Here is a 24,513-nt window from a genome sequence, read left to right on the forward strand (position 1 = left end):
AAATAATTCTGTCAGTCAACTTAAATGCTTATTTGAAGGCAGCATAAAGTTTAAAAAAGTTCTAATAGAATAATAATTCATCTTAAATTCATAAATAATGATTTCAGTAAGTTTAAAAATAAGAAAACACAAATAAAATCTAAAAATATTTATTCATAAAAATACCTCCAATATAATACATAGACAGTGCATAATTACAACAGTATTTAGTGTTATTTGATGTATAGTCAAACAAGGGCGTAATAAAGCTAAACATTAATTATCCGTGGACCAATGGACACTAGTACACTCTTTAAAAAATCGAACAAACTCATATTGCACACAACGTCGAAGCCTACACAGTACACACAATTTCATTTTATACTCAATTATATATTTTATTTACGAAAACTTTTATTACAAGCAACCTCATACTGATTAAACATAATACCGTTTCAAAGGCTAAAGCACACCTACAATCAACAACTGCATTACAATTACTAAGGTGTTGACATGAATATTATCGATCAGTTATCCAAACTTTATTTTGGCACTACGACCGTTTCAAAGAAGAACACTTCTATCTTGAAAAAGAAATGGAAAGTAAATAATCGATTCATTAAATTAAAACAAATTTGTTCGTAATATCACAAAAAAATATTGTGACCGTATTAAGTTATACATAATATATAATTTATTATTAAAATAGATGGGTATCTAGATATTATCACTCTCATAGATACATAGATAGATTCTATTAGAATATGTTTTAAAATAGTTAAATGAAATAAATAAATATATAACAAGTGTTTGTTTAAGACAGTGAATAAATATATAAATTTGTGGAAAAAAAATGTAAATAAATAACTTAAAAATTACACTGCATTGAGCTTCATTATATCCTAGGACAAATGACTTAAGCCACCACATTTAAACAGGCAATATTGCCAAAGATCTCTATGCAAAAACTTAATTTAAAATAATATCAGTCAGAAACATAATTTTTCACACAATGACAAAGCTATTCGTGACTTTATATGTTACAAAAATGTCTTTGGTAACCAACATTTTGTACTTATGTTATAAAAATACTGTGTTTGAAACAAGGTATGAACAGCGACAATCTACTTTCAAAATATATATATCTAATAGGATTGCAAATTGCAATCGTCATGATAAACCATTTCTTGAAAAAAAGATGTATTAGTAAAATAAGAAAAAAGTTTTTAAGTCACACGATGTTAATATTCAACAAAAAATAAATAAATAATTTGTAAATGCTTATACAATATTAATTTTTTTATTGATTCTTTTTACACTAAACATTGTGACGGAATGAACTTTGAAATTTGTAAAAAGTGGAATGTTTAAAATGTGTTGTACCGTAGCATTAAGATAATTTTAGAAGTAATCGATTAAAAATTACGGAATAAAAAAAGGAATCAATTTAATGTTATAACAAAATTTTATGACATATTGATAAAAAAAAATGTTTCTTTTAATTTGAGACGAATCAAAAAACCTCAAATTGTGGTGGCCACATAACACACACATAATTTTAAAGGGACCACAAAAGTTTCGATAGATATAGCTGCCTCGATCGTTTAAAGAAAAGGCAAGACACGCATTACATTATTTACAGCTAATAAGGAAGAAAATGTGAAGAAAAAAATGTCCTAAAAGTCTTAACTCAATCGCGTACTTTGAATCTAGTCAGATCGATGCAAATCAATTGAAATTTCTCTTAAAAATAATGTCTTCTACTTAACCTAAATTGACTTATTCATATATGGAAACTCAATCATAATCCGTTTAAGCAAATTTTACATACTATAAAATATTAGGAAATACAATACGTTTCGTTTAGTTCTCTTTGACTTGCAAACTATTCAAAATGGAAAAATTGATGACCAAAAAAATGAGGACTTAAATAGCGAATTTTTTAAGTATAACGTGCATGTATTATTAAAAAGTTCAATAAATTTCCGAAACAAGCAGTACCAACTGGAAAATGAAAACATTTACATTTACGACACGATCAGAATCAGACAAATCGGAATGTTTAAACCAACAAAATCAGCAAAGCAAACTAATGGTGCCATTATCGCTTCCCAACAACAGCAATCTGTTAAGTGGCAACACTGACATACAAGTTAGCACTCCTTTGAACGTATCGGAACGTAGTTTAGTGCTGGAGAAAGACGCCTCTTGGTCCAACGACGTGTGGACTCCGATACGATTGTTCGTCGTGCCCGATATTAGCTCGTTGTAATATACCGATAAACAGTGCACTGGCTCTGTACTACCCCTGGAATAAGAGAACACTTTAGATATCAGATACTTTTATCTTAAAAGTTGACACACCTAAGCGTAAATAGAAAAAACTTTTTCGAATATTACGGCCAACAGCCTAAAAACTTAGCAAGAGTATTCTAGTCAATATCTACCAAAAATGACAGTGTAACGAATCAGAAACGTTTGTTAAGATTTAAGATTAACAACACTATTTGAAATATTGATAACTCACTTGAGATGCGCAATAAGTTCTCCGTCGTCGATTCTCCACAGCGCGGTGACCTGGTCCAGCCCCGATGTTAGCAACCTGTGCTCATCCACAGCGGCTAGCCGGAGTACCTATCATCAATATTAATGTTATTATTTGATGAACTTTTAAAGCACTTTAAGTGCACTTTTAAATGTTTTAAATAAGAAATATTAAAAATCCATCATTGATATTACTATTCATTTAGTAGTTACTGAGATAATGCACACATCTGCTTTATTTATGTCAGAGAGGTGTATGTGAGGGTAAATTTTCAGAGGTTGAAAATGCATTTTCTGCTTTCAATGGGATAAGGGAATCAAGGAAAAGATTGGAAATTGCGAGGAAATCAATAAAAACCGGCTCTGTAACTTATCGTTTACACAGTAGCATTTCCAGACAACTGTTTTACGCCGATGTCCGCCAGGTGCGAACTGTCCCAATTTGTGTCCCAGTCCCAGATTGTATGATTGGGACGATAAAAACCCATGGCGGGTTGGTCGCGTAAAAACCACAGGACAGTTCTTTGGCATATTATTATTATAATATATTATGATGTTATATATTATGTATATTGTTTAATTCAATTGTAAAACTGACATGATTTAAAAGAGCAACTATGGAGTTTCTTGCCGGTTCTTCTCCCTAGATACTGCTTTCCGAATCGGTGGTAAATGTTAAAATATGTAGTTAATGACGTTTCAAAAGTGCTTCTAAAGTCCGGTCGCGGAGCAGGAAGAATTTCGTACATTAACCTGTTATTACCTGTCACTGTCACTCCCTTGTAAAAATAATATTGTGTCTTGCTCGCACAGGTGCAATGACCGCCGTCTTTAGGGATTGTAAACCTTTAACCTGAGAGCGTAAGGTTTGTGTTTGCTTGATTGGTGTCAGGTGTTCAATTATGATTTTGTGAATTCAAAATTTATAAGAATAAACCTCAAACTATGTCCAATCAAAATCCGCCTAAGTCGAAATCGCGTGTTAGACTAACGTATTTCTGTAATATTGTACATAGTAAATTATTTTTTGTAAAATAAGGTCATAAAGAAGTTTCATTTCTTATGTGTGTACACGCACACTTTTTTTTATATAATATATCGTGGTTATTGAAAAAGTTAAAATGTAACTAACTAATAAGTATTGTAAATGAATAAAGGACATTTATTTAATAAATTAGTAAAAAACATTTTCTCCTCCAAATATTTCATGTAAACTGCACTTCATTCAAAAATGTTTGTGACCACTGTCAGTAGGTAAAGAGGTCATTGTACGAAATTCTTTCTGCTCCGCGACCGGACTTTAGAAGAAGTCTAATTGAATAAAAAAATTGGTTGTTTGTAAAGTAGGTTTACGATCGAGATGTTTACGTGATAACATAATGCAGTGGCAGTGCTCGAGATGAGACGGGAGATCGGTTCGTCTCTCTCTTGTTATACCTGCGATCGCGCTCGTGAGGTTTTGGTGTGACACAAGTTTCTGAACATGTCACCCAACTAAAACGATTTAAAAACGTTATCACGTCAATAAATGTTTGAGTTTGTGTTTGGTGTCGGTTCCCCCCTGTTTGGTGTCGGTTCCCCCGGTTACCTCCCCGTCGTGCGCCCGCCAGGTGGCGCGCGTGCGGCCGGTGCGCGGCTCGAGCACGGCCACGTGTCCGCCCGCCAGCCCCGCCGCGACCCACGCGCCGCCGCCGCCCACGCACATGCAGCGGATGAACGTCGTCGCCGTCGCTGCCAGCTACAAAGGGTTCGATACAGTTACAAAGAAAGCCAATCTCGTCAGGACTGAACATAGTGATGCAATGGTGGTATAATGTAAAAGATTCGTAGAGCGTGCACTGCGTGAGTCGCAGCGCCGGTGTGTTTGAGCCGCAGCGTGTTAGCGCTACGGTTGATACGGTTTTTCTCGATCACTAAGCGTCGAAGCACACGGCGTGTGTACGCTCCCCGCCCCGCGCGCGGCCCCCGCGGCTCGCCATACACCACACTTATGTGTGTACAATCGCTTATATCTAATCCTTATGCATATCTAATCAGGACTGAATTCAGGGCTATATAATGATACAACTTGTTACCGAGCATTTATATTTATTGTGCATTCATTACAATGGTACGCGAGGATGGGAAGAGGAAATAGAACTTAGAATAATAAATAATAAAATAAATTTGTTACCAACTTATGTTTATTATGCATTCATTACGACTGACTTGTAAATGACCCGCATACGTATAAGCCGATTAACGTAACCTGGCGCGTTCACATTACTCACAATTATGCAATTTCACTATACAGTACATATGTTCAAAAATAAATGATTTTGATTCAAAATGCGACGTATAGACTTGAATTGTAAAATGGGTGCGTTGTAGATAAATATGTACAAATCTAATTATGATAGCTCTCACAATTTATCTGTAAAATTATAAAAGTAAATCAATTAATAAAGTTAATTATTTATTCTAATAATAATCAATTGGATAAAAGTATTAATAATCATTCAATTATCAAATTATTATCAGATGAAAAAAAATATTTTTTTTTCCATGTCAAAATGAAGTTAATATTGAATAAAATAAAATAAAAATTGCCTGAAGATTCCCTATTGTCCAAATTAAAAAATAAAGGGCGTAGATCGCGAGTCGCTTGGAAAGGAACTTTTTTTTCAAACATATCAGCTCCAAGTTATTCTACAGGGTGTCCCGCTTTCGGTATACTAAGCGCGAAGGGACTTGTAGTTTTGCATACACTGATCACATAAAAAAATACTTAAATAACAAAATTACGCGAAAAATTTTTTGCTAAATTTTTCCTTAAAATCCATGTATTCGTCTCTAGCTTCGCGCAGCCGGCATATACCGCTTCGCTAATGTGAGTATTTTGTCTATGAAAACATAATCTTAAACGATAGCTCACATGCGGGTGGCAAAGTTGGGCGGTTTGCTTGTTGGGGGTGTACACATGGAATTTTAAGAATTCCTCTATTTTAAAAAAAATGCGTCTGGAATTTTATAATTATTTTTTACGTACTCAGCGTATGCAAAACTACCAGTCCCTTTGCGCTTAGTATACCGAAAGTGGGACACCCTGTATATCATCATCATCATCATCAGCCTTTCGATGTTCACTGCTGAATGTAGGCCTCTCCTAATGCACGCCACTGAGCCCGGTCGTTGGCTCATTGACGCCAGTTCTACGTATTCTAGTATGTACATAAATGTATAACTATATCTACAAAGTTTACCTTAAGCTCGTGATTATGAACAGGCGCACGTGCGTCTATAAGCCGCAGAGTAGCGTCCGTAGTGGCCGCTACCACCACGCTGCTCGCCTCTGATAGAGTGCGCACTATGCTCACTGGGGACTTTAAGTTGTCCAGCTAAAAAAAAAAGCTCAGCGTCAATACTTTTTTGCTAGGAAACAGAATTAAAATTTACCTAAATTAAAAATATATAAAAAATCATGATAATAATTTTTCCTACTCTCTACCAATTGAGTTGAGTGAAATAAAATATATCCTCTAAATATGACGATAATCACTTTTTTTTCTATGATTTACCTGACAAACCACACTTTCCATGAAAGGATCCCATATATGCACGACGGAGTCTGTAGAAACAGCTAACCGTAGAGACTCCAAGAAAGCCAGCGACAACACGCCCTTTTTATGGCCCGTGTACGTCCAGTTGCATTGCGTTGTTGCATTGCCATCACCCTGGGAAAGGAAGAATAATTAAGTTAAAAAAAAAAACAATCCTTTTTCATATATCACGATGCAGGCAAAAACTGAATTAATTACAATATACAAAAAGTCTATAATTGCCAAAACATACCTGATTTCTCAAGGACCACAACCGCACAGTTTTATCCTTGGAACCACTCATAAAACTGTTCTCGTTATCAAGACAGTGTATGGATTTAACTGAATGCGAGTGTCCAACGAACGTCTGCAACTTGATCTGTTTAAGATTGAACCGAGCTTCCTTGTCTGCGCGACCGATTTCATGCTCCCAGTAGATTAACCAATCGCCACGAAGATGCCTACCAATAAATAATAAATTGCAAATCATAGCCATTAACTTTAAAATAACTAGCTTTATATTAGAAACAACCGAAACAGTAGAAATTTAAAGCGCAAATTGGCTAAGCACATACTCCAGAAGCAACAATTCCTACAGGTAAAAAGTACCAAAGTAACAAAAGATACAAATGAAAATTTCCATTATTGTTGCTCTAATTAAAACACACAAAATATTATTGAAGTGAAAACTTCTTTAGCGGCGTTGGGTATAAAATCTTAAACTCGCGTCAGGACACGTGGCCTGATCGAAAAAGCGTAAGACGGATTTTTTTTTTAGCCCTTATATTCCATGCGTAAGACGGATACATTTCCAAAATATCAAACATGCTGAACGTTAATAATCAAGTTTTCACTTCTGCCGGCACTCCCGGAGTGCAACCCGTCTTTTTTTACACAGTACATACCGATCACTCCGCACGCCACTATCCATCTTACACGCCACGACATCGAACCCATCCACTTGCGCTGTACTCTCACAAGTGTCACTAACATCTATCCTATTTCCCACTAAAGTGACATTGGACCCAAAGCTATTCGAGCTGGAGATGTGGTCCGAAAGTTCTGGCTTCTGAATTATATCGATGTTTCGCTTGTTGAGTGGCTCGTCGCTGAGGGAAGGCTGCACGCGCTTGTCTTGACGAGATATGTGCAAGGGGGAGCTATTAAGAAAAAAAATCTTATTAAAAAACAACTTTGAAGATACATTGTTATGTTGCATAATGTTGTTATGTAACAATTAAAACAAACTTAATAATTAAGAATTGCATTATAAACTAACCTTATACAGTGTTTTTGTCGATATTCCTGGCAAAGGGCACGTATTGTATCACTATTTTTAAGACTGCGTTCGATAGCGTCCGTCCCGACAAGTTTTGTAAACCTGGTATAGGCATAATATGCGAGTTCTGCTTCGAATACTATTAACAGTTCTTCCTGAGCCTGAAACATTAAAAGTTTGTATAAGCATCTAGCAAGTATTAAATTTTATCTTCCATCTCTTTATACATGAGGCGAGGTCAATTAATGCCTTATTTTGTTGCAAAACTCTGCCTACGTGTCTATAAGGCAGAGTTTCGCAACAAAACAGAGTTTTGGGCGTGATTATGAGTGTAGTTGTTTTGTGCGAATAATTTTTTTTTTTAATTGTGTTGTTTAGTTGTTTGTTAGTGTTGAGTTTGTCATTGATGACTCACAGTGACCGTGTGAGCGTCGTGCGCGTGGGGCTCGGGCGGCGTGCAGGCGAGCTCGGGCAGGTCGGCGCGCACCACCCGCCCGTCGCGCACCGCCCACTCCGCCGTGCTGCCGTCGCGGCAGATCTCCAGGAAACCCTCCAGCTTCGGGTCCAACGACTCTTGTTCGGACGACTACAATATTGGAAATTAGATTGTATTTAGATAAAGATTGTTGATAAAAAAAGACGGGTTGCACTCCGGGAGTGCCGGCAGAAGTGAAAACTTGATTATTAACGTTGAGCATGTTTGATATCCATCCGTCTTACGCTTTTTCGATCAGGTCACGTGTCCTGATGCGAGTTTAAGATTTTATACCCAGTACAGAAAAAGTACTCAACGCCGCTAAAGAAGTTTTCACTTCAAAAATGTTACTGATTGTATTCAAATTAAGAGCCAATTCGAAAACTTGGCCAAGTCGAGCAGACCAATAGAGCGCACAGGTCAATATCACACTCGTCTTGTCTACATTTGACGACTTATGTAGAAGTCCGCTCGACTCGACACTCGAACGCTCACGAAAGGCAGCACCTAAGGCTACGGGGCATCGACGCACGGCGGCGATACCGGCCGCCAAACATTAATTGTCATTTTAACTAAATATGGGTTAATTACATATCCAGAAGTAGGAAAACTGATCATAAAAATATTTTCTTTGTGGTATCTACCTTTTCTAGACTAGCGTCATCTTGTTTGGGCCAGTTATCCGTTTTACCGGATGCTTTATCAAATGCGAGGAAAAATCTGGAAAAAATATTATCACAGTTTACCGAATGTGAATTAGAAATTTAATAATTGTATTAAGTACTTGTAATCATTATATTATTGTTACCTTTGCAAAGCTGGTACGCACAGATGCTTTCTAGTCATCTCTGGGCCGATCCTAATAGCCAAAGCGTATAGAGCATCTAGTAACTTCCTTGTGAGTGCACCCCTAGCGGCCGCACCACTCGGGTACGAGCAGCGACTTGTAGACGCAAGCCTTAACGCCGGTTGTAAAATTGATTTAAGGAATGTGTCCTAAAACATATTCATCCTGTCAGTTTAACCACGAATTTCAAAGGTTAAAAATAAAATCTGTAATTATTTATAACCGGAACAATTCATTGCCTGAAAATCCAATTTTTCTTAAATAAGTACCAGACCTGTAATTGCTCCATAACTTTAACATCAGACATAAAAGGCAGCAGATACTTTATAAGCTGCAGACAGGCGACCACACCACCCTCTAGTGGCGTTGATAAACGACGCCTACATGATGCGATCAGCTCGCCCATATGCGGCAAGTATTGAAATATGATCAGCTGTTCACCGTACATTGCTGGAAATACACGTTTATATTCATTTTAGTGCTTATAAGACATATCTGTATATAAGGGCTAAAATGTACAGAATAGTCGCAAATTTTATTTTACTTACCGACTATCGAAGTGAGGCACTTTATCACTTTCATAGCATTTTTGTCCCCAACAACTCTACTATTAACTATTGATATTTCATCAAATTCATCTTTTTCATCGATGTCACATGACACCAAATTTTCTTTTCCAATATAGCACAATGTTAGCATTTTTAAAAGATTCCTAGTTATATATCTACAAGTAAGTACCGGCCCAAGTCTATGTGCTAACCAAATGAGACTATCTGAACTCATATCGGATATTTTATACGAATCCTTGTAATCCTTTTCATCATCGCTAACAGTTCTCACAACTGGAATGAAATGATCTTCTTGCTCTTCTTGATATTCCGATGTAGGCGTTATCAGGCCATTATCAGGCTTCTCACAACTAATTTCATTTTGTCCTAAATTCAAATAACTAGTAAACATCGATTTTGGTTTAGTTATATTTGGAGATACTACCTTATGCATTTCAGAAGAACTATCCCTCGCTTCATCCACATAGTGATTGCCGTTCTTTGTGATAGTAATATTAGAAGAAATAAACCGAGAATTTCCTGTCAGCATGTAGTCCGAAGATGGTGAAGGTGTTTCTAAAACATTTTCTTTCACTGCAGCATTAGAGTCAACTGAACCAGTAGGAGATTTACTTCTACTGCTACAAGTGTGATTCCTCTCTTTATCATTCTCAAAATGGAATAACTCGTTTTCACTTCTATTATCGACTTCTTTTTCTTTCAAAGCCTCGCTTACTTCAGACATAGCTTTTTCGATATTTGGTGTAACAATTTGTTCTGAACCGCAAGATGTATCAGGAGAAAATATATCAGCATTAGTGGTGAGAATATTTTTAACGTTATCATCAGAATATCTCGGTTTTTTGTTTGCCATTGAGCGACTGTGACATGAGTGGCCACCAGATCCGCTTTGGTATGTTATGTCTTTATAACCGCCAACAGCTTCGACCAAATGTTGAGTGAAATTATCCAAGAAGCACTGAAGGCCCAATCTGACCATTAATTGAAGGAGGAATATGTTGTGATAAAGTTTAATAAATTTCTGCTTGCTTGCCAAAATAGCTGAAGATGTAGAATCGTTTTCAGAGTACTTTTCTGGTTTATCAAATACGAAATCGTCGTCTTCATATAAATTCAATATGTATTTTAGAAGTTTATTTCTAGTTTCAGCGGGACCTAGAGCTTTGCTAACTGTATCGAATAAATGCCAAGCAGCTAAAACAGACGTGTCTTTATTTTCCAATAACTGTATATAATATTGTAAAAATATATCTAAAGCGTCAAACTGATTATAACCAGTGAATTGATTCAGAAGTGTACCTAGATGTGTAATACAAGCTTGAATTTTTCCTTCTGCTACTTTCTGAGCAAAATATAATTTCGTTTTATCAATGTTCTGATAGCTTTCACAATGAATACCATCACATTCATATGTGTATAATATATTTAATTCATTACTCGTTAGTTCATATTCATGTAAGGTGTTCAAAAGGCTGTATAAGGTGATAAAACTCTGGGGGAAAGGTATAAGGTGTTGCATAAGTAAGGGTTGCAGTAACTGGGACGCCGTTGGCGGAGGTAGACCTTTATCGGTCACAACAGCTTTTTTAAAAGACTCGTCCGGTTTTGGTAACAATTCTTGTTTAAAGGAAAGGTGCGGTGATTGAACATTTAACAATAGAGAAGCTATATAACTGACACATTTAGGAATGGAATTAAAATTGTATTTTAAAACTGTCCTACAACTATTATATCTTTCAATAAAATTGTCATTATTTAATCTCAATGGACGAATGTGGTTGTGAAGAAATATTTCAACTATAAGGCACCCTATGACGAGCATATCTTGCTTTCGACTCTCTGTAACAAATTGCTTATACACCATCGCATCGGTAGTGTATCTTGTGTTGAACATTCTGTTCTTTCTTTCCTTGAGAACACTATCTATTTGAGTGTCCTGAGTGACCCTTTTTAGGAATCCTTGGTCATAAGATGCTAAAAACATGTGATTAGTAAAAGCCGTATCATCTGTACCATCATTCGATTGGAAATGCGCATTTTCTTTATTAACTTGACACAGGTTTAATGCAGCAACATTATCTTTATTTTTTTGTTTGTTTTCAGATTTACTGAAGAAACATTTTGTTCGAAAATTGTCCAGTGACTCGAGGGCCTGTATTGATGCTGCTGGATTAAATTCCTTAGGAAGATATATGACCCCTTGACCGTATTCAGAACGCTGCACTTTATAGTGTCGCGAGTGAGAAGACGCTCGAGTTTCGTTAAAAGGGGCATCGTCTTCTTGGCCTTTGGTAAGCGATCGAGCTCTAGAACTACTTTTCTGGCGCCGCATTCGATGCGTTGGCACCGACAGCCGGGATATATGCTGTGGTAAACTGCTAGATTCGTCGTCTTCGTCTGATACGTCATCTGAACTATCTCGGACGGATTTCTCTGCAATGAATATCATTATATCAATCAAATAATAACATCAAATTTTAATATAAAGATTTTTTGATGATTTTGATTTCAGTAAACTCACTGGTATCTCTGGGAGCAGTCCACCTCAACCTGGGCGGGGCGGGGGGCGGAGCCCTAAGCTTTCTCGGCGGATGCGGCGCCGTCAGCAGCTGCACCGTGGTGCCGCGCCGAGTACGCATGTGCCCGTCCACTAGGGACAGACATACGTTCTTTGATTTAACCGCCGCCTGTCCGGAAAGCCTGTAAATTATTAAAGTTTTTGTACAATTATATTTTTTATATTCATATTTAATAAAAATGTCCAATTCATTTTCATTACCGGTCTTTAAATTCGTAATTACGAATTTATATAAATTTACGATTTAAATTGCCTTACTTGTAACCGAAAGTGATGTCAATCCAATGATGTAGATTTTCTGATACATGAGTGCTTTCCAAAGCCTCACGGTGTTTCGTTATAAAATCTTCCACACATGTCGCCCACGATGGTATTCCTAGATCCTACAGAACATTCAAATTACATAAAAAGTAAAAAACAGAAGATAACTCTTAAAATGTTCTGTTTTCAATTCTGACTCCTATTTGATAAACTGACCCAGAACATTATTTATATTTACATCTTATATATAAAATTCTCGTGTCACAATGTTAGTCTGCATACTCCTCCAAAACGGGTGGACCGATTCTCAGGAAATTTTCTGTGCATATCGGGTAAGTCTGAGAATCGGCCAACATCAATTTTTCATATTATGTACCACGGGCGAAGCCGGGGCGGACCGCTAGTATTATATATAAAAAATGTACTGTTAAAGAAAAATTTTAAATCAGAACTAAATATCTGTATCAATTTCCCACCTAATATCTTTAAGCACTACTAGTTAAATTAACCCAGTTACTTATACAATATATTGATCAACAATATTATCTTCAATGACCTACATTAATTATTTTTTATGAATACTTTATACTGTAACTTCTACATAAAACTTGACCTTAATTAAATTGATAATAGCGTTACATTTTATCTCACTTATTTATGCAACAAATAAGTTTAGTTAGTTAGGTTTAGCTTTGGCATTTTTTTTTTTTTTTTTTTTTTTTTAATTTATTCATCATCGCAATCTATCACTTTACAGATATTCAGCGATATTTTAAGAATTTAAAGGTTGTTTTGTACGGAAGTCGTCCAGTGACTACTCCGTTTATTGGTATTATTATATTATCTTGTTTAATTTATTTACTATTTTTTTTTTTTATTTATATCAAATCCTGGGGTATCCTTCTTTTGAGTCTCCTGGTGGTTGTGTGGGTGTTCATAAGGTTTACAGCCAGCTGGTTTGGGTGGTGGATAATACGCTCTTTATATAATTTTGTTCTCTCAAATATTTCTTCCTTAACCGTGTTTATGCAGAGGTCGTGGTGCAATCTATCATTGGACACATACCAAGGTGCACCTGTTACTAATCTTAGCATTTTTGACTGAAATCTTTGAACTATGTCCACATTAGATTTTGCTGCTGAACCCCACAGCTGCAGGCCATATGTCCATATAGGCTTTATAATACATTTGTATAATAACAATTTATTATCTATGGAAAGGGACGATTTTCTGTTTAGCAGCCAGAACAATGTGCGCAGTTTTTGACTCATTGCCAATCGTTTCGTGAAGATGTGCTTCTTCCACGTTAGACGTCTGTCTAGATATATTCCTAGATACCTTACGTGGTCGTGTTGTGGAAGTTCTGTGCCGTTAAGAGTGACAGGTGGGCAAGTCTCTTTTTTGTAAGTGAAAGTTACCTGAACGGATTTACACTCGTTTGCTCTAATACGCCAGTCTTTGAGCCATTGAGATATTTGGTCGAGGCTGGATTGGAGCTTGTGTGAAGCAACGGCTGGTGAGTTATCTGACACTAAGATTGCTGTATCGTCTGCAAATGTTCCAGTGATTGCTCCATCGATCGATGGGAGATCTGCAGTAAATAGCAGGTAAAGAGTAGGACCCATGACACTACCTTGTGGAACTCCTGCTTGGATGCTTTTTAGTTCCGTTGTTTCTTCCGCCTGTTTTACAAAAAAGTATCTATCACTTAAGTATGACTTTATGAGGCTGTAGAAGTTAGAAGAAAGATTTTTTTTTACTTTAAATAGTAATCCATCATGCCACACGCGGTCAAAGGCTTGAGATATGTCTAGGAAGGCAGCAGTACAGTACTTTTTTTTCTCGTAGGTTTCGTTAATATGTTCTACTAATCGGTGTACTTGCTCTATAGTCCCATGTCTTTGGCGAAATCCGAACTGATGATCAGGCAGAAGTTTCTTCTCAGAGATAATTGGGGTCAATCTACGAAGGATAAGAATTTCCAATATCTTTGATGGTATAGGAAGTAGGCTTATAGGTCTATACGATTGAGCCTCAACGGGATTTTTTCCTGGTTTGGCAATCATGATAACTTGGGCTACTTTCCATTGAGGTGGAAACGCACTACTTTGTATGATAGCATTGTACAGGAATGTTAGAAATTTGATGCCTTCCTTTGGAAGTTCCTTAAGGATTTTTCCTGTTATTAGATCGTATCCTGGGGCTTTATTAGAATCTAGGTTTTTGATGACTGTTCTAACTTCATTTATAGTTATCTTTTTCATGGGAGGACTAGAAACTTTGATACTTTGATCTAATAATAGGGCGACTTCTTGGGTTTTTAAAGAGCCCATATCTGGATTGGGTGTGAAGACTTGCTCCAGATGTTCAGCGAATGTATCCGCTTTTTGTGCGTCACTAGAAGCCCATTCAGTGTTACCTTTTCGTATCGGGGGATTGTTTGAAACAGGCTGATTAAGTTTCTTTGAGGCTTTCCATAGAGAAAAGTTTGTTTCTGCTGTAGCGTCCATTTTTTCTAGGAATGTCTGGATGTTTTGGTTATCTATATTATGAAGAAGTGTTTTAAGTTTCATTTGAAGGTAATTCAAGTGCTTTTTATCCACAGGGAAACCCGTTCTTTGCCATCGTTTCCGAGCTTTACGTTTTTCTGCCAATAACTCTCGAACAGATTTAGGGCAAGTCTCTTTACGAAAAGATTCTCCGACAGATGGAGTAGCGTTCCAAGCAGACTGTTGGATACAGTTATTGAAGTGTTCAACAGCTTCTACTATGTCAGCTTCAGATTTTAAATGAATATTCAATTCCAGCTTTTCTGCTACGAGCTGCCTAAACAGTTCCCAATTAGTTCTATTTGAGTGTAATCTGCATGGCTTCGGTGTTTCTGCTATTGACCTTCTTAGTGTTATTTCCACAGGAGAGTGATCAGAGGATAAATCTGTGCTTGTTTTACAGGTTATAAACTTAGGTGATAACCCTCTTATTACATAAAAGTCTAGCAGATCTGGTATTTTACTACTATCCGTAGGCCAGTAGGTTGGCTTACCAGCTGAAACAACGCCGAGTTTTAATTTATCTATAGCCCTTAATAGTTGTCTTCCTTTAGTTGTTATTGTACGCGAACCCCAAAAGTGATGCTTGGCATTATAGTCGCCTCCAGCGATAAATCTTGTATCAAAAGAGGAGAAGAACTTTTCGTAGTCTTCACATTTTAATTGATGTTTTGGAGGACTATAAACTGCAGATATTATGAATGGTCCAACCCAATCTTCAATAACGACATTAGTTGCTTGAATTTGTTCAGTGCAGTAATGAATTGTTTCATGGTGTTTAATATTTTGTCTTATGAGCACCGCACTTCCTCCATGTGCGGTACCGTCAGGGTGCATTGTATGGTATATTTTGTAATTTGGGATGCTGAAATGACTTTTCTTCGTAAAGTGTGTTTCTGTGATCAATAAAATATCTATCTTTTGTGTCTCGAGATATGCCTTAACCTCAAGGGTATGTTGTGACAGCCCATTGGCATTCCATAGGGCAATTTTCAAGCAGTTGAAGGTGACAGCTTGGTTGTTAGGGCTATTATAAGGTTTGTCAGTGTAGTAAGTTGTTGCATCATTTGTTTCATCAGACTCGTTATTTCATGAATATCGTTTTGATTAATTAGTTGTGTAGCTTCTGTTGTTGAGTTCACCGGTTGTGGTTTATTGGTTACAGCATCTTTGTATGAATATGGGTGATTTTGCTTTTCTTTATTTAAAGAGTTGTGACTTCCTCTAGTAGCATTCGAATCTTTTGTAGATAAGTAGGTTTTCCTGCGTTCTGCGGTCTTAGGAAACTTGAGGTTTTGGAGTTCACGATAAATTTTACAGCCTTTGTAATTTGCTGGATGGTTGCCATCACAAAGGACACATTTGACACTGTCTGATCTTGTTTTCCTTAGACAATCGCTGGATAGGTGGTCACCAGCGCATTTAATACATTTAGGGCTACGGCGACAGTAGGTTTTGGTGTGTCCGTATTGTTGGCATTTTGCGCATTGAGGAAGCTCACGTTTCGGCCGCGGAGGTTCAAAAGATACGATGCAGTTCATTAGGGTTTTTACTTCATATATGTGCTTGTTGTTAGGTTTAGTTTTTAGTTCAATTATGAACAGTGGTAATGGTTTCTTTGTCCCTTTTTGTTTGATATTCCATATGTTTGTGCTGGTGTGCCCTATGTCTTCGAGAGCCTCTTTAATATCCTCTGGGTCTGCTGAAGGATGCATCTTCTTAAGTACCACTTTAAAACCCCGTTCGTTCTTAGGTTTGTATGTAAAAAACTCTGTATTTCTAAGTTCTAATTGGTGAACAATAGTTCTATAAGTCTCAGAGTCTTTGGGTTGTATTTTAACTTGATTGTTAGTGAGAACTTTTAGGGTGAACATATCGTGCACATGTTCATTAAGGGTCTTTAAAAGGGGTTGAATATTTTCAACTTTGTCAACAAATATTGGTGGTGGTTTATTGGTCTTATTAGTAGTAGTATTATTATTTTCTGCCTGCTCGTTATCAACTTCTAAGCTGGAGAATCTGTTTGTTGTAGGTGTTTGATGGCTATGAGATAGCCAATATGAGTCTAATTTGGTTTGCTTTTGGACTCCATTGTTTTCAGGACTTGAGTTTGGCCTCTTTTTTCTTGTAACTTCTTTCCAGTTGTCATGTTCACTTCCATCACTTGGTTCAGTAAGTATAATTTGCGAACTTTGATTAGGATCCGTGTTTGGATAGTCTCCAAGAGATAATGTTCTGGATCTAGTTTCAAACATACCTTTGTGGAATATTTGTTGTGTTAGGGTCTTACTGTTAGTATCGTTCATCATATCTTTTTGGTTAGCAACTATGCATGGTCTCTGAATAAAAAGGCTCGGATGGAAAGCCTGCTGCACGAGTTTCTTGTTACCAGTAGCATTTGCTGTCGCAGGAACCTGGTGACCCGTTCCTGTGCAGTTTTCAGTCAAAGGTGTTGGCAAAATGTTGCCCCCCCCAGAATACGAGGGGCTGCCCGAGGATTGCTCGGGGAGGGATTCTCCGGAAATACCGGTACCCTCCTGGGGTAGTTTGTTTTTTAATCTTGCCTCCATCTTTCTTCTCTCCTCTCCACTAAGTTTGCAGAATGCCTGCCGGTTAATCCCGCCAACCACTATCTTGAACTGGGCCCTTTTGGCGCACGTCGTCCTCATCGTCCCCAGCCAAGTACTGAGAGCACTGCTCACATACCACTCCCAGGAGTATTTATTTCGGCTCTCCAACCTAGGTTTTTATAACGGAGTTAACCTTCTCCGGCCTTGTGGTCCGCGGAGGATTCACCTCTACCCTATGGATGAACATCAATTTATCCACCCACAGGGCGTTCCCCTATCCGCCACCTGGGGACGCGGCCTCTAGGGAATTAGGCTACCCCGAGGCCTTGGCATTTAAATGATATTTTTTTAAGTTCATATTAGCATGATTATATACCAAGAACACTTTTATTCCACTCCAAAATGTTTAGAATGATACGTTTTTTTTTTTTCTTTTTTTAAGACATTTACAGTAACATAGCATTTGTTAACCTTCACAAACACTGTTACTGACAAAAACTAGGTTCATTGACATCTCAAAGCAGCATGCTTTTTGCTGATTTGAACAAAAAAATTGATTATAAAAAGTATAGCCTTGCTTCACTTTAATGAATCACTTTAAATTAATGTTGTACAATATTATTTATTCATATTCTTAAATATCTACACTAATGTTATAAAGAGGAAAGTTTTGATTGTTAGTCATTAAATTAGTATATAATATCTTACTGGTAAATCTTCATGTGTACTCTTAAACACAGTGGGATCAGTATAAAATTCTGGTATGCACTCATCAGGGGTCCACTCCTGCATTCTCTGAATGGAAGCAGGATATTCTGCCGGAACCCATTTGTTGCGGACATATTTACAGAGGGTTTCCTTTGGTGTTCTAAAATGTAAAATCAAATAAATAAAAAACCAAGACAAGTTATAGTGAAGAGTTATTATAGAATTAAATATATTTTACGATGAAATTTTTCTATAATTTTAATTATAAGAAGCTGTGTATACTGACCTTCTAGCAAGATATACATAACAGGTGATATCTGACAAGGCATCAGTGACATGGTGTGGTATCTGACCATTGGCACTTGTCACATCATATGTCATATCCAACTGTCGGTCTCCTTTGTTCAATCTGTATTTAGATTTACTTAAATCCCTCCAATTGCGTCCTGAATTTTAAAATTTTGTTTAGTTCCTTGGTTTACTGCACAAAGCATAATATGTATCACAAAACACATGCTTATGTATTTTAAACAAGGGGTTTTGATACTCACCACATCTTGAAGAAAAATCTGTAACCCATGGAACCATGAAATGGGCTTGTGGGTCATTTGCAGATCTACCAGCCAAAACATTCAAATGTAACAAATAATCTAAATTGGATATCCGTCCTCTCACCCACAACATGCAAAGCTTCTCCAACTGCACGGCATCATTACGCCAGCACCATTCCTCACTACTTTTCTGAGAGCTCTGACTTTTCACCACTTGGCTCTGTGCTGTACCTTGCTTACTTCTGTTCTGTTCGCAGATCAATGACGGATTTAGACAATGTATATTGTTTGTGATAGGTGGCACAACTTGTATCCATAAATCTTCTGCTAAATATATATCTCGTAAATCCAAAGCACCTAAACATAGGCCCCTGTCACTCATAGCCTTGGATGCACTCAACAATTGATAAATAACAAACAAGCTCCTTGCATATGTCTTATCTATTAGGTTTGGACTGAAGTTTAGGCAGTCTAATAAATTATTTTCATAATATGTTCTATATACAATAAAAAAGTTATTGTCAGTTTCTAAAGCAAACATAGCAGCCAATAAATTATTATGAGTATCATAAGACTTGGAAGTGTGTTTATTCAATTCTTTGTACTCAAACTTTCCACCGCCATCTGATCTAATTTTAATTATATTACACCCATACAATCTTATAATTATTTCAGAGAGCAATTGATCGTGTTCCAATAAATTAACAATTGCACTTTCTTTATTTTCTTCAACATTTTGTGAGTATTTCTTATAGGATTCCTTCCAAAGATTTCTTTGATTGTTTTGTGACACATATTGAAGTAATTGGGAAAATGTTAGAGGAGAATCAACATTACTTTCTGTTAGTTTATACCGTGGCAAAGGCAAAACTTTTGATGTATTTTTGCTTAATACCTACAAGAAATGAAAATTTTATAATATTTATAAGAATAAAACGATATTGAAATCAGAAACTGTATTGATTAAATCCTTAATCCTACCTTTATAAAAACTTTTTTCCACGGATAAGGAACACTTTCACCTGGTTGAAGAGTAAAATCTATATTATTTACACAATTATCCACATCTAAATTCTTGAGCCACTTTTTCAACCATGTATTATGGACAACAACTGCAAACAGCGTTTGTGAAGAAGTATGTTGGATGTTTTTACGGTTTAATTTTAATTCTTTAATTATACATTCCATTTCTACATAGTTTTTAATAAATATTCTTTGTTTTGTTTTCGTTCAGCTAGGTTACAGATTGATAGTGAATCTGAGTTCTGACAATTTATTTGACAATTGAAATTTGAAATTGACAACTGACAGATCGATAAAAGTTTATGCACAATAGTAATCCCTTTTATTATCTATGACGATATAAATCTCGTGAAATCAAATTTCCATTGGAATGAAATATTTCACTGCGGTAAAAGTTCGCCATCTCTAACCACATAAATCATGCTATGAAATCGCTCTGTTTCAACGTTAAAACCAACAAACTTATGCATTTTATACTATCATACTAGCAAGGATTTATCACGTTTGTTCCAAACATTTTGTAAATTGATATAAAATTAAGCTTATATTTTGTCCAATACATACCAACTGTAGTATGTAACTGTAGGAGGTACATATGAGTGGAGTTAAAGAAAAGACAAAACACATTTGTACTAATTTATTACCAAAATATCAAATATTTCCAGCAGTATTTACTTTTGGGTTCTACTTGCAAATTACAATTTGCAATACTTAAATAAAAATATATTCATATAAAAATATAGAAAGTGTAGTGTAAATATGTGGAATCACTTATGGAATGTGTCAATTCTTATTTGTTAAACCAACAAATATCCATTGAGATAATATTACTACGTATGGAGGAGACACCACGAACAAAATCTGTGCACCATTTATTTGCTCTAACTAAGTTTTAAAAATTATTATTTAGTTAGGTACTTAACGATGAAAGTTATTCCTTTGCACTTTTCCGTATTATTTGTATTATTTGTGCAATATCGTAACACACACGAAGGCATGTTTGATGCGTTTCACTTTAAAACCATTAAAAAATACCGCTCAACATACGTCACATGACGTATGTTGAGTGGAACATAAGTGATGTAGGCGGTGTCGTCTCCTATTAATATTATCTCAATGCAAATATAAAACTAGTTTTGTATGTTTTTTTAATATATCCTATAAAACATACATAAACAATGCATTCAATTGAAATACAATACACACATAAAATAGTGAATATAATTTGATAATATTTTGCACTCAATCGTTCTTCTAAACAACAATCACTTCCATTTTACAACACCAATTAACAAAGTAATATTATGTATGATAACATGTAATATTTAAACTATGTATGTTGAAATAACTATGAACTCTTAAAATATGCTTTGTTATCTTAATCTAAATTCTAAACCATAAGGCGAGGTAATAGGTTGTAGAGGATCAATCCTCTACAACTAACACTGTAAAAATAATAAATGATTCTCACTCTAATTTTCCAGAAATTCTCTTTGTATAGCACCTCCACAGAGTATCTTTGTAAATAACAGCCTGCGCCTCTGCATTCTTTGCAGCTACAATGCCCCTTCCCACAACAATGATATCTGCACCATTTTCCAAAATGACCTTCTCTGGGGTATTGTAGACTTGTCCTAAATCATCCTTTGAACTCTCCAGTTTAACTCCAGGAGTCAATTGGATGAGACCAGGATTCTTAAATGTGTTTTTGTTTTGACAAACAAATCCTGTGATCAATTCAGGATACTTTTCTGCCATCTCAACTGTAGCTTTTGTATATTCTGGTGTGATAAGATTTCCCTGGAAAAGGATGAAAATATAACGTAAACTCTACTTTCAATATAACTAAGTATTAATAAATATATAAATAATAATGAAATACATATTATATACACACAACTTAGATGTAAAAAAAATATATAAGTATACAATTTGACTTCAGTAGATCCTGAAACGCATTAAAAGGTAAACCTACATGAAACTAATATTAATTCCAGCTTAAAGCTCAATAAGTGAATTTTGAAGTTAAGAAAAAAAATTAATCAATGAATAAGTATATTATACCTCACAACTCATTTCTGCTAACAAGAAAACTCCTTTCTCACCATTAGATGAATTATTGAGTGCTTTCAATATTCCTTCCCCAGGCAATGAATGAGAAGTTACACAGTCAGCCCAATCTTTTACATTATATATTCCTTGGGTGTATTGCAAAGAAACAGTATGGCCAATATCTGCATACTTTCTGTCTTCTAATATTAAAAAGTTAAATCTCATTGCTAATTGCTTCAATGAGGACACAAAATTTTGTGAGAAATCTTGTATGATGTCTATGTGGGTTTTAACAAGACAAATATGTTCCCCAACTTTTTCCAACAAGTCTAATATTTGAGTACTCAAAGTGAGGTCAACAGATAGACAAAGATTTGTCTTCTTTATAGCCATAATATTGAAAAGCTGTTTGGCTATAGCATTTGATGCCAACTCTGCTCGTTTCTCAAAAGGTATCAGGATTCTGTCAAGAGGTGGTGCTGAAAAATAAATTATAAATTATGTTAAGAAAAAAATAAATACAAGCCAAATATGTATAAATTCTGGTGACTAAGGCAGTTCAGTACAAACCTACTGCAGGAGCTTTAACATTTTGTAGATAGTTTTTCACATCAGAAGCCATCTGTTCAGTTATCTTTTTATTATCAACAAGTATGCTTATCAACTTGGACATAGTTAGTAGTGCTTTCATTTGAACATTATTATTCTCCAAGTTTTGTCTTCCACCTTGTTCTCTATCTAATATAATAACAGCTTCGTCTGCCTTAAGGCCTTCTTTTCGTAAATCATTTACAGTTTCCATAACACTTGAGCCAGATGTTACAACGTCTTCAATTATTAAACATTTATCTCCTACTTTGTAATGTCCTTCAATAACTTTCTTTGTACCATAGGCTTTAGCTTCTTTTCTTCTCATTAACATAGATTTTTTTACTTTTACACTTAACAAAGTTGCAATTGGTAAAGCTGTATAAGGCACCCCACATACATGATCATACTTGCTATCAACAATCGCATAATCATTCAGAAGGCCAGTTATTAATTCCTAAAAGAAAGAGATGACAATTTATTTTCTTTGATTTAATGATATAGGGTCAATCCGGGTAATTGTGAACAGGGGTGTTTGGAAACAGCTTCACTTACACTTTGAATACTTACCTATTCTAAAAATCTCTTTTACAACTGTAAATAATATTTCATTTTAGATCCAATTCCGGTTTTTTTAACGTTTGGAAATTCATCTGACTGATTAAAGGAATTTCAAAAAAAAATCTTGTTTATAATCAACCCTGTTCACATTTTTTTTTTCAATAAACACGAAACTAACTAAAGGTACTGCTTACCATAACCTCAGGGTAGCTTACAATAACTCGCAAATCAAAGTATACCGGTGTTTTAATACCACTTTTCGTCATAAATTCGCCAAACTTTACTGCATCGATTTTAAAGAGGCTCAGGGCCAAATTAGTTAATTTCCTTTCGTATTCCATGATTTACTACACGCGTGTATATACTACACTTAAAAAAATCAAGTTTTTATACAAAAATAATGAAACTTTAAACTTTAAAGCATGTAGGTACGGGTCATATGTTCAAAAAGACCATTCTGACATTTCTGACAACTGACAACTGACAATTCACATTAAAAAAATAGATAATAGATTACACTACTACAAGGAACATTCGGCACTTGGCAAAATTCGGAACTAATTCCATAATTTTGGATGGCTTAACGCTGAGTGTGTTGTTTAATACGGTTTAAATATTTGTTCCCTGAATTTTTCTATATTTGCAACAATTTTACTTATTGCAATCATAACTTTATCGCGTTTGCACATGCACATATTTGAATAAAATAAAGTAAAGTTAATATATTGAAGATCATCATATTAACAGCTTCTTTGGACATTTCCTGAGATTTTTGCAATCAGTATAAATTCCACTTTATTTTACATTCACGCTCCCCTGACAGTCTCATCTAAGTGCCGAAAGATATTCGCATTACTGAATATCCTACAATAAGTCAAATTACAAATGTGAAAAAAGTAGCTTTGTGTTGCTTAGTATCAAAGGGACATACAATAAAACTATATGCAAACATTGAGATAATATTACTACGTATGGAGGAGACACCACGAACAAAATCTGTGCGCCATTTTTTTGCTCTAACTAAGTTTTAAAAATTATTATTTAGTTAGGTACTTAACGATGAAAGTTATTCCTTTGCACTTTTCCGTATTATTTGTATTATTTGTGCAATATCGTAACACACACGAAGGCATGTTTGATGCGTTTCACTTTAAAACCATTAAAAAATACCGCTCAACATACGTCACATGACGTATGTTGAGTGGAACATAAGTGATGTAGGCGGTGTCGTCTCCTATTAATATTATCTCAATGTATGCAAATAAGTTAATAAGTCGACATCGGTGCTCAAGACAAGTAAAACATTTAATAAGACATCCTTCATTTCTTATCATGGACTTGCATGTTAATATTGATGGAATGAATTTAACAATTTAAATTTCAATAGGTACTTATATCCATTTGTATGCTTAAATCTTTAAAACTATGCAACGAATTTTGATGCGGTTTTTTTAATAAACAGAGTGATTCAAGAGGAAGGAGTAAGTATATAATATTATTATTAGGTTTTAGACAAAGCAGGCGAAGCCACGGGTGGTAAGCTAGTAATTTATATAATTCCAAGAATATTATACGAAAAATTGTATTCCAGTCTATTCCTATCTATCAATTATTTTTAACTAAGCTCCAAGTGTGACATTTCTATTCTTATTAATAAAGCTGAAGAGTTTTTTTGATAGCGATAATCTACGATGAACTACTTGACCTATTACTTGATACCTGAATGCTGTACGAGGGGTGGACACTAGTCTTAAAACATTTTAACAGCACGACCACCATAGACAATTTTATCCGACTGACA

The 24,513-nt window shown here is 35.5% G+C and overlaps 2 protein-coding genes across 2 annotated transcripts; both read right to left on the reverse strand.

The window, feature by feature from the left end:
- Positions 1-133: 133 nt before the first annotated feature.
- On the reverse strand, positions 134-19,728 carry Wdr81 (WD repeat domain 81). Its single transcript, XM_090104429.1, has 19 exons — positions 19,470-19,728; positions 18,489-19,383; positions 18,224-18,383; positions 17,938-18,097; positions 12,108-12,232; positions 11,793-11,971; positions 9,251-11,704; positions 8,977-9,152; positions 8,664-8,851; positions 8,500-8,575; positions 7,796-7,966; positions 7,381-7,541; positions 7,007-7,261; positions 6,355-6,562; positions 6,081-6,236; positions 5,766-5,900; positions 4,112-4,261; positions 2,507-2,613; positions 134-2,287 (listed from the first exon to the last, which is right to left on the reverse strand). The coding sequence occupies exons 1-19, from the start codon at positions 19,674-19,676 to the stop codon at positions 2,056-2,058; spliced, it is 6,195 nt and encodes a 2,064-aa protein (XP_089960555.1). The 5' UTR covers positions 19,677-19,728; the 3' UTR covers positions 134-2,055.
- A 913-nt stretch (positions 19,729-20,641) lies between these two features.
- Positions 20,642-23,119, reverse strand: r-l (rudimentary-like). The gene is made up of 4 exons (XM_090104431.1): positions 22,907-23,119; positions 22,134-22,608; positions 21,576-22,042; positions 20,642-21,311 (listed from the first exon to the last, which is right to left on the reverse strand). The coding sequence occupies exons 1-4, from the start codon at positions 23,051-23,053 to the stop codon at positions 20,979-20,981; spliced, it is 1,422 nt and encodes a 473-aa protein (XP_089960557.1). The 5' UTR covers positions 23,054-23,119; the 3' UTR covers positions 20,642-20,978.
- Positions 23,120-24,513: the final 1,394 nt, after the last annotated feature.

This window comes from Colias eurytheme, chromosome 8 (assembly GCF_061535395.1).
Source record: "Colias eurytheme isolate Ceu_HAF_F1 chromosome 8, ilColEury1 Martin Lab GWU primary, whole genome shotgun sequence".
Classification (NCBI taxonomy): domain Eukaryota; kingdom Metazoa; phylum Arthropoda; class Insecta; order Lepidoptera; family Pieridae; genus Colias; species Colias eurytheme.

Excerpts from the sequence above, each read along its gene's own strand:
- r-l (XM_090104431.1), bottom strand. The coding sequence starts at position 23,053 with ATGGAATACGAAAGGAAATTAACTAATTTGGCCCTGAGCCTCTTTAAA. Across the intron at positions 22,609-22,906 it reads TAAGCTACCCTGAGGTTATG|GAATTAATAACTGGCCTTCT; the intron begins GTAAGCAGTACC and ends TCTTTCTTTTAG. Across the intron at positions 21,312-21,575 it reads TAGCAGAAATGAGTTGTGAG|GGAAATCTTATCACACCAGA; the intron begins GTATAATATACT and ends ATCCTTTTCCAG.
- Wdr81 (XM_090104429.1), bottom strand. The coding sequence starts at position 19,676 with ATGGAATGTATAATTAAAGAATTAAAATTAAACCGTAAAAACATCCAA. Across the intron at positions 11,972-12,107 it reads GACATCACTTTCGGTTACAA|GCTTTCCGGACAGGCGGCGG; the intron begins GTAAGGCAATTT and ends AATAATTTACAG. Across the intron at positions 9,153-9,250 it reads GTGCCTCACTTCGATAGTCG|CAATGTACGGTGAACAGCTG; the intron begins GTAAGTAAAATA and ends GTGTATTTCCAG.